The 9089-nt window shown below is 69.6% G+C and overlaps 2 protein-coding genes across 5 annotated transcripts; both read left to right on the forward strand.

Moving 5' to 3' along the window:
* Positions 1-389: 389 nt before the first annotated feature.
* LOC141928543 (uncharacterized) lies at positions 390-1910 on the forward strand. The gene is made up of 4 exons (XM_074836936.1): positions 390-536; positions 594-695; positions 964-1442; positions 1679-1910. The coding sequence occupies exons 1-4, from the start codon at positions 390-392 to the stop codon at positions 1908-1910; spliced, it is 960 nt and encodes a 319-aa protein (XP_074693037.1).
* Positions 1911-2126: 216 nt separating this feature from the next.
* On the forward strand, positions 2127-9039 carry UNC45A (unc-45 myosin chaperone A). Of its 4 annotated transcripts, none has more exons than XM_074837429.1 (20): positions 2127-2181; positions 2476-2634; positions 3246-3282; positions 3388-3563; positions 3674-3766; positions 4021-4188; positions 4434-4602; positions 4800-4970; positions 5062-5233; positions 5432-5732; positions 5832-5926; positions 6002-6143; positions 6312-6452; positions 6652-6779; positions 6979-7045; positions 7184-7297; positions 7768-7883; positions 7965-8082; positions 8166-8321; positions 8529-9039. In XM_074837429.1, exons 1-20 carry the CDS (start codon positions 2170-2172, stop codon positions 8790-8792), a joined length of 2799 nt encoding a protein of 932 aa, XP_074693530.1. In that variant the 5' UTR covers positions 2127-2169; the 3' UTR covers positions 8793-9039. The 4 variants fall into 4 exon arrangements, 3 of the variants coding, with proteins under 3 accessions (XP_074693530.1, XP_074693529.1, XP_074693531.1); XR_012624856.1 differs by having other exon boundaries at positions 2130-2181; positions 2473-2634; positions 8195-8321; positions 8529-8770; XM_074837428.1 differs by having other exon boundaries at positions 2130-2181; positions 2473-2634.
* The last annotated feature ends 50 nt before the right edge of the window (positions 9040-9089 follow it).

Consider the following 9089-nt stretch of genomic DNA (forward strand, 5'->3'; position numbering starts at 1 on the left):
AGCCCTGCGCTGGCACAGTGCGGCAGCGGCGGCTTTGCTGGAGCCTGGCTAATGGCGTGGCTGGCGGGGGGCCAGGCGTCGGGCTGCCCACCGGGGCTGGGCTACCGAGGGGCTGCAGTACCCCCAGCCCCAGGGCCAGCCGCTCACCCCGCTGGGCCTGTGGCCCTCACCCGCCACACTGGGATCCCCAGGCGGGATGAGGCACCCAACCAGCGCCCACGGAGCCGGCAGCCAGCGACCCACTGCAGGGTGGGGAAGGCGCCTGCCGTCCCGCACTTGGCCCCCGAGAAGCTCATTAGCAATGCTCCCGCCTCCCGCCCCGGTCCCTGCGGAGCGGGCAGCGAGCGCAGGAGGCTTTAATGGCTCCGAGCGGCTCTTGATGGGCCGCGATGGAGGCGGGAGCAGGAGGGGCTGTGGTTTCTGCCTCCGCCAGAGCCGGAGCTGCCTCTGCCCAGGGTCGGCCGGGAAGATGCTGGGTGGGCTCCTGCTCCGGCTGCTCCTTGCCACGGCTCTGTGCCCTGGCCTCCTCGGGACAGGTATGACCCCGCTCCTGCTCCTTCTGCTCCCTGAACCCATCCTCCTTGTCCCTGCAGGGGCCTTGTCCCCTCTGGGCTGCTCCCGCTGGCCCACGGTGGAGGCTGGGGGGTCTGTGCTGGGAGGCAGTGGTCTGCGCTGGGGTTGGTGGCCCAGGCGAGGTGAGGCTGGTCCCATGGCAGCGCGTCTGTGGGGTGAGAAGTGCTGTTCCTGGAGCGTGGTGGGGAATAGGGAGGGGGCTCAGCACAGGGAGATCCAGGCTGGCTCGGGGGCTTTCCCCTCCCCTCTGCCGCCATCACACTCCTCGCCCGTCTCTGTCCTTGCTGGGGTGATGGGGAGCACTGGAGGTCGCAGCACACGTGGGCTGCCAGAAGCCAGTGCCGCGTGGGGCTGTGCTAGAGCCCAGCCACGACCTGAACCCACCCTGAGGGCCGAGCCAGGGGCTCCCATGCCGTGGTGGCAAGGCCCCATGGGACTGGGGTGTGCCCAGCTCACCTGTCCCTGCTGGGGCTGGGGAAGGCTCTGCTCTGCCGCATCCCTGCGAGGTTCTGCCTCGCTGGAGCTGGCAACGTGTCCCACCGGCACTGCGCCGGCTGCCGGCACACCGACTCTCCTAGACGCAAGGGCCAAGCCCAGCGTGTACTCCGCTCTCGGGCTTTGTGGCACCCCGCTAAGCGCCCGCTCCTCGCCGCAGTCTCGGTGCAGAACTTGCACCTCTGTGAGGGCTACGTCGGCCCCGGTGGCCGCTACCACCCCGGCTTCTACTGCCCGCGGCTGAGCGACCCAGCCAGCCACCGCTACTGCTGCCGGCCCAGCCCACGCGCCCTCAAGTCCTGCTGCTCCCAGCCAGCCCTGGAGGCCCTCATTGGGGTGAACCTCTCCAGCCTGGCCGGCCCGGGCCTCCTCCGGTGAGCGGGGCTGCAGCCTGGCTGTGCTGTTGGGGGCGGGGGAGTGCTGCCTGGGAGGTGGGAGGGGGCGGCGGGGACTCCTGGCATGGCCCCGGGGAGATGCTGTGGCCGCTGGGGGTGAACGGCATCACCCTGGAGTCCAAACCTGGCCCCAGCCGGGCCCTCCCCGGCGCAGAGGTGCTGGGGGGGACCATGGCCACCCCCTCCTGAGGCGTCCCCCCATTTCCCCCCGCCAGGAATCCCTTGGCCCTGCCCTTTGTGGGGCTCTACGGGCTCCTCGTCCTCCTCCTCATGGCCGTTGACCTCTTCCACTTCTACCGGACCCGCCGCTGCCACCTCGGCCGCCTCCTGCCCCGCACCTGCCGCCTGCCCCGCAGACCCCCGGGGGGACATCAGACCCGCTCCCGGACACCCCGTGGCCCCGGGGGGCTCCTGCCGCCGCTGCCGCCCCGCGGACGGGCCTGCTGAGGGGGGGGCGGCGGGTGGGGTGGGGGTACGGGGCGGGGGGGGGCCCCGGGGGGGGCCCGGGGTTGGGGGGGGGATGGGACGGGACAGGCGGGGACACACACGAGGTCGCACGTGGCCGGTGCCGGCACCGCCGGGCCGCGGGGCGGCGCTAGAGGCTCCCTCCCGCCCCGCCCCTTCCCCCATCACGTGATGCGGGCGGTGGCGTCCGCGTTCCCTGGGCGATCGGCGGTGACGTCACGGGCGCGGCGAGAGAGGCGCGATGGAGGCGGGGGTGAGGAAGCGCCGGGGGGGCGGGAGGGCGGGGGCTCGGGGGCCGCGGACGGGCCCAGCGCGATGAGGGCCGGTGCCCAGGGTCCGTCCCGGGGCGGCGGGGGGCGGCGGGGCCCTGTCGGGGGGGGTCCTGTCCCGGGCCCGTCCCGGGGCAGCGGGGCCCTGTCCCGGGGGGCCCTGTTGTCCCGGGCCCTGTCCCGGGCCCATCCCCGGGGCAGCCTCCCGTGGGGGATTCAGGGCGGTGCCCAGCGCCTCCCCCCGCGCCGCCCCTGTGCCAGCCGGTGCCCTTCAGCAGGTGACGGCGGGGCAGCTGCGGGAGCAGGGCAACGCGCTCTTCCAGGCGGGGGACCACGCCGCGGCCCTCGCTGCCTACACGGAGGCGCTGAGCCTCTGCGAGGCCGAGCCGGAGCGAGCCGTGCTGCACCGCAACCGGGCCGCCTGCTACCTGAAGCTGGTGAGAGCGGGGCGGGTGTGTCACCGCGGGCCCTGCAGGAACCTGCCCGGCCGCCCCGGCCTGCTGGGGCTGCGCTGCTGGCGGCTGCCCCGGCCCGGCCGCCTTCACCGCCTGCGCTGCAGCCCCTGGGCAGGGCCGTGTTAGTCCCCAGGAAGGGTCTTGTCAGTCCCCCGGCAGGGCACTGTCAGATGTTCCCTCCACTCACCTTTTCTCCCGGCCCTGCCCGCTGTCCCATCTCCCCTGCGTGCTGTCGGGGCCAAGGCAGGGCCCTCCCGTCCACACCTGGGCTGCGTGTAACTCTGGGGCTGTTCCCCAGCACCTCTGATCTCCCACCGTGAGACTGTCCCTGAGGCAAGGGGGAACACAAGGAACTTCATGGGCTCGAGCAGGCCGGGAGCACTTGAAAAGCAGCAGGGGCCCTACAGCTCCTGTGAGGGTTGCGTTCTGGGAAGGGCAGGACGTCCTGCTGGGCTGGTCCCCTGTCCTCAGTGACGCTGTTCCCATCCCCAGGCCCCGCTCTGCTCTCTACAGCGCGGGTGCTGGGCTGAGCAAGGCCTGCGCAGGCAGTGCATCAGGCCTTTCCCCCTCGCTACCTCTCCCTCTCTCTGCAGGAGGACTATGCCAAGGCGGAGGCTGATGCGTCTAAAGGTACAGTCAGTGGTGGCTGGCAGGTGACCGGCCTCTGCGTGCTGCCCATCCGGGCAGGCCGGATCAGTCCAGGGCCTTTGTGGTAGATCCCCCACTTGTCCGCAGCCATTGAAGCCGACGGCCGGGATGTGAAGGCGCTGTTCCGCCGCAGCCAGGCGCTGCAGAAGCTGGGCCGCCTGGACCAGGCCGTCAGTGACCTGCAGCGCTGCGTGAGCCTGGAGCCCAAGAACAAGGCCTTCCAGGAGGCCCTGCGCGCCCTGGGGAGCAGCATGCACGAGAGGGTGAGCGGGGAGGCAGCATGGGGGGTGGGAGCTGCGGGGCTCCCCCCTGGTGTGTGTAGTGGGCTGAGGGAGGCAGCAAGGGCTGAGCGGCTCTTTCTGCTCTGTCCCAGATGAAGACGATGTCCTGCACGGACTCAAAGGTGGAGCAGATGTTCCAGATCTTGCTGGATCCTGATGAAAAGGATGCGGACAAGAAGCAAAAGGTCTGAGCTCTGGGGAGCGGCGGGCAGCACGGCTTGGCTGGAAGGCGAGGAGGGGAGGAGCGGTATTCGCAGGTCAGCACTGCTGGCTCCAATGGTGCTGCCCAGGGGAGGCCGGGCCGAACGCGCTCCCCGGAGCCTGGGGGTGGAAGGCAGGTGCCTGCAGCTGTGCTGGCTGCCCGGCCAGGGAGGTTCTCGGCCCATGATGGGCTGCTTTCGGGGGGGCAGGTGACCCAGACACGCCTCTCCTTTCCCAGGCTGCGCAAAACCTGATTGTGCTGGCGCGAGAGGAGGCCGGAGCAGAGAAAATCTTCCAGAGCGATGGCGTGCGGCTGCTGACACGGCTGCTCGACACAGCCAAGGCTGACTTGATGCTGGCAGCCCTGCGGACCCTGGTGGGGCTGTGCGCTGGCCACCGCTCCCGGGTAGGTCCCGCCATAGCCCTGCTCTCCCACTGGAATCGACGCTGGGGAGGCCGCAAAGCGCCTCGGGCAGGACGGCGTGGCTGGCCTCTGCATGCGCCCGGCTGCGGCCTGGCTGAGCAGAGGAGCTGCGAGCTGTCACCTGCCAGGCTTGAGCTTACGAGAGCCTTATGGCGGTGGGAAACAGTGCTGGGAAGCGCTGAGGCTTCCCCGCAGCCTCTCGTGGACGGTCTCACTTGTCCCTGCAGACTGCGGCCGTCCTGGCGGAGCTGGAGGCCCCTCGGCTCTCGGCAGTGCTGGGTGTGGAGCATGAGCAGGTGTCCCTGGCTGCCTGCAACCTCCTGCACGTGATGTTCGATTCGCTGAAGGAGGGGCTGCAGAAGGATTTCCGTGGCAAGGAGGATGCGGTGGTGCCAGGTGGGTGGGGAGAACACCCTGGGGGGAGGCCCTGGGTGGCCGTGGGCCACAGGCTCCAGTCCAGGGTTGGTACGAAGTGGAGCTGGGGAGTGGGAGCCCCCCACCCGGTTGCAGCAGCGTCTGCTGCTAGCCTCACCACGGCGGAGGTGAGGCCCATGCCTGGGGCGCTCACTGCTGGGCACTGTCTCTTCTGGAAGATTCTTCCAAGGACCTGAAAGTGCTGATCAAGCACCTCCTGGAGCTGCTGGTGCTGGAAGGGGCATCTGCTCACGGCCGGGACAACGCCCTCAACCTGCTCATCAAGGTGGTGCCCAGGAAGTCGTCAAAGGAGACCAACAACAGCCTGAGCCTCTGGGTGATCGACCAGGGTGAGCAGAGTGGCCTGCAGCATCACCACGCCTCGGGGGGGCCACACCCCCTCCTGCTCCTCACGGACGTTTGACCTCCACGTCCTCCTAGGCCTGAAGAAGGTCCTGGAGGTGGGAAGCACCGTGTGCGGTGCCCCGGGCAGCCTGCCTGTGACGGAGAACAGCCGGATGAGCGCCTCGGTTCTGCTGAGCAAGCTTTACGACGACCTGAAGTGCGACGCTGAGAGGGAGAACTTCCACCGCTTGTGCAAGGACTATGTGAGGTGAGCCCGGGCCTCCCTGGGGGGGATCAGCCTCATGCAGCCTTCAGGGAAGTAGCAGCCCCCCCATCCCCAGACCTCTTTGCCCTTGGCGATAAAAGCAGATTGCAGATCGTGTTGGGGTTTGGCAGGTGGGGCTGCCAGCAGCTGAAGGCGGTGGGAGGGCTCAGCCTTACCCTTCCTGGGGATCTTCCCCTGCAGGAGCTGGTTTGAGGGGCATGAGCTGGCTGGGAAGCTGCGGGCCGTCCAGGCAGTGTCGTGCCTGCTGCAGGGCCCTTCGGACGCTGGGAACGGGGTGCTGGAGCTGGAGGGGATGATGGACAGCGTGCTGTCGCTCTGCGCCTCCGTCTGCGAGGCCCACCAGCTGGTCGCGGTGGAGGCGCTGATCCACGCTGCCGATAAGGCCAAACGCGCCTCCTTCATCACCGCCAACGGCGTCAGCCTGCTCAAGGAGATCTACAAGCACAGCGAGAGGGACAGCATCCGCATCCGGGCGCTGGTGGTGAGCGCAGCGGGTCCCCAGTGAGGGCTTTGGGGCCCTCGCAGGCACCTCAGGGTGACTGTGCCCGTTGTGCCCCTGACGCTCTGCTGCTGGCCACAGGGGCTCTGCAAGCTGGGCTCTGCTGGGGGCACCGACTTCAGCATGAAGCAGTTCGCCGAGGGCTCCACGATGAAGCTGGCCAAGCAGTGCCGCAAGTAAGCAAGTGTGGTGGGTGTGGGGTGGGGGAACGGGGTCCCCCTGCAGCCTGGGCTCACAGGGCCCCTCTCCAGGTGGCTCTGCAATGAGGCGATGGACGCGGGCACGCGGCGCTGGGCCGTGGAGGGCCTGGCCTACCTCACCTTCGATGCGGACGTCAAGGAGGAGTTTGTGGAGGACAAGGCGGCGATGCAGGCCATGTTCCACCTGGTCAGGGTGGGTGCTGAGCACCATGCCGGTGGCACGGGGCGGCGGACGCTGGGGGAACGTGCCAGCAGGGGTTGTGGGGCTCACGCTGTTGGGGTGAGGGGTGCGCGGCGGTGCTGGGTGGGCTCGGGGCCTCTCCCCGTCGTGGGTGTGACGGGTGCCCCGTTACCGCCGCAGTCGGAGGACCGGAGCGTGCTCTACGCCGTTGCCTCCACGCTGGTCAACTGCACCAACAGCTACGACCATGAGGAGCCGGACCCGCAGATGCTGGAGCTGGCCAAGTACGCCAAGCAGCACGTCCCGGAGCAGCACCCCAAGGTGAGCAGGGGGGCATGGCCGTCCCCGGGGGCTGCCGGGAGCCCTGACCCCGGAGGAGAGCGAGTGGGCGGGTGGGCAGCACCCGGGGCTCTGAGTGGGGACAGGGGGGTCCTTGGGGCCTCAGGGTGGGGTGGGAGCCCTCGCAGCGCATGGCAGGCTCATGCCCCCAAGCTGAGCGGTGACCATGCCTCTGGGACAGGACAAGCCGGACTTTGTGAAGCGCCGGGTGCGGAAGCTGCTGACAGCTGGCGTGGTGTCCGCTCTCGCCTGCATAGTGAAGAGTGAGAACCCGGCACTCACTGACTCCTGCCGGGAGCTGATTTCCAGGTACGGGGTGTGCAGGGGGGTGGCAGAGAGGGAGTTGGGTTCCTGCCCTCATCCTCCCAGCGATCTGACGTGCCTGTGGCGAATGCAAGCTGCTAAGAACAGAAAGTGTCCAGGAGCGGCGTAGCCTGGGCCCGCTGCGGGTGCCTGGGCTCTGTTGGGACCCACTGCGGCAGGTCCCCAGCTCCGGCATTGTCCCTAGGGTGTTCCTGGCGCTGGTGGAGGAGGCGGAGGACCGGGGCGGTGTGGTGGCACAGGGAGGAGGCAAGGTGAGGGGACTGGCCCCGCAGTGCTGCCATGGGGCTCCGGGGAGGGCTGGGGGGCTGTGGCATGGCAGGGGACCGTGCTGACTCCGTCCTGCGCAAGACGTGGGGCTGTGGGACTGGCTGCTGTGACTCTGCCTGCAGGCTCTCATCCCCCTGTCCCTGGAGGGCACCGAGGTGGGGCAGACCAAGGCGGCTCAGGCCCTGGCAAAGATCACCATCACCTCCAACCCCGAGCTGGCCTTCCCCGGAGAGCGGGTCAGTGGGGGGGGACCGGCTGGGGAGGACGGGCCTGCCCAGGTGGTCCAGGCTGTGGTGGAGCTGCCGTGGGCACAGACTCGCCCCCCGCGCTGCTGTGGCTGGGCACGTGTCTGCTCTGGGGATACGTTGGGCTGAGCAGGGCCCGGAGGGGCAGCCCCAGCGGGACTGGGGCAGGGTGGGCTTCGGCGCCTCCTCGCCCACCAGGAAGGGGCTTGGTAGCCCTGGAGCTAAAGGGCCACCGGTCCGAGGTGGGATTTGCGCCCTGGAACTGCCAGCAGGGGTTTGCCCTTCCCTGAGGAGTGGGGCAAGACCCTTGGTGTTCTGCACAGAGAGGACCTAGGCCTGACTGTGGGAGCAGCTCTGCCTTTAGGCTGGGCTCAGGGGGCTCCCCACACCCCCCTTCCCCCCGGGGTGCAGAGTCCCTGCCCCTCGCGGGGGGTCCGAGCCCTGTGCTGCCATCTCCACAGATCTACGAGGTGGTCCGGCCCCTGGTGAGCCTCCTGCACCTTCAGCGCACGGGACTGGAGAACTTCGAGGGGCTGATGGCCTTGACCAACCTGGCTGGGATCAGCGAGAGGCTGCGGTAGGAGCTGCACCGGGGCGGGGGGGAGAGCCGGAGGGGTGCAGCCCTGGGTGGGCAGCGCTGACGCCTGCCCCGCTGCAGGCAGAAGATCCTGAAGGAGAAGGCCGTGCCCATGATCGAGGGGTACATGTTTGAGGAGCACGAGCTGATCCGGCTGGCGGCCACGGAGTGCATGTGCAACATGGCCATGAGCAAGGAGGTGAGGGCTGCGCAGGGGCAGGCTGGGGGGCTGCTCCCGGCCCCCCAAACCCCCACACCCCCCCTCCTCCTCCTCCTCGGCAGGTGCAGGAGCTGTTCCTGGCTGAGGGTAGCGACCGGCTGAAGCTGATGGTCCTGTACAGCGGGGAGGAGGATGAGAAGCTGCGGCGGGCGGCCTCGGGGACCCTGGCCATGCTGACCGCTCTGCACCCCGCCATCTGCAAGCGCATCCCCCAGGTGGTGAGTGACCAGCAGTGCAGCGGGGGGCACCCAGACCCCCCAGGACAGCACCCGCCATCCCCTACGCCCTCCCTGCTGGAGTGGGGTCCTGGTGCTGGCCCTGGGAGCCACAGGGCAGCCTCTCCTGGCCTCTGCGCCAGGGTCGGGGGGCTCTGGGGGCCCCTCTCGCGAGGGGCTGCGCTGAGGGTGGCCCCGCTCCCCCCGCAGACGGTGCACTGGCTGGAGATCCTGCAGGCCCTGCTGCTGAGCCCCAGCACCGAGCTGCAGCACCGTGGCGCCGTGGTGGTGATGAATATGGTGGCGGCGGAGCGGGAGGTGGCGGAGCAGCTCATGGCCAGCGAGACACTGGAGATCCTCTCCGTGCTAGCCAAGGACGACCAAGACAAGCCCCGCGTGGCCCAGGCAGCCAAGGCGAGCCTGGCCCAGGCCGTGGCTTACGGCCTCATCCAGCCCAACCCCAGCCAGGCCTGAGGCTGCCCGACACTGACTCACATGCTGCTCAGGGACGGTTGCTCACCGCTCGGGGCTGGTTGCCCACTGCTCGGGGATGGTTGCCACTCTGCTGCCCCAGGGCTATGGCTGCGCTGGGGGCACCTGTCCGGTGCCCCGGGGGCCAGGGGGGAGGATGGGGCTGGCCGCTGCCACCGTCTGCCTTAACCGGGGGGGCCGGGGCCCCGCCCGGCGACACCGATCGCACTAAAGCTGCTCTTGGACCACGGCCCGGGCTCTGTCCATCTTTCCGTCCATCCGTCGGTCGCGCCGCCCCCC

This window comes from Strix aluco, chromosome 12 (assembly GCF_031877795.1).
Source record: "Strix aluco isolate bStrAlu1 chromosome 12, bStrAlu1.hap1, whole genome shotgun sequence".
NCBI lineage: Eukaryota > Metazoa > Chordata > Aves > Strigiformes > Strigidae > Strix > Strix aluco.

What these genes read in the sequence shown, in the direction of transcription:
- LOC141928543 (XM_074836936.1), top strand. Translation starts at nt 390, where the DNA reads ATGGAGGCGGGAGCAGGAGGGGCTGTGGTTTCTGCCTCCGCCAGAGCC. An exon ending in CCCTGGCCTCCTCGGGACAG is followed by an intron (nt 537 to 593) that starts GTATGACCCCGC and finishes TTGTCCCTGCAG; the next exon opens with GGGCCTTGTCCCCTCTGGGC. An exon ending in GCCGGCCCGGGCCTCCTCCG is followed by an intron (nt 1,443 to 1,678) that starts GTGAGCGGGGCT and finishes TCCCCCCGCCAG; the next exon opens with GAATCCCTTGGCCCTGCCCT.
- UNC45A (XM_074837428.1), top strand. An exon ending in CCTCTGGGTGATCGACCAGG is followed by an intron (nt 4,971 to 5,061) that starts GTGAGCAGAGTG and finishes ACGTCCTCCTAG; the next exon opens with GCCTGAAGAAGGTCCTGGAG. An exon ending in TCCGCATCCGGGCGCTGGTG is followed by an intron (nt 5,733 to 5,831) that starts GTGAGCGCAGCG and finishes TGCTGGCCACAG; the next exon opens with GGGCTCTGCAAGCTGGGCTC.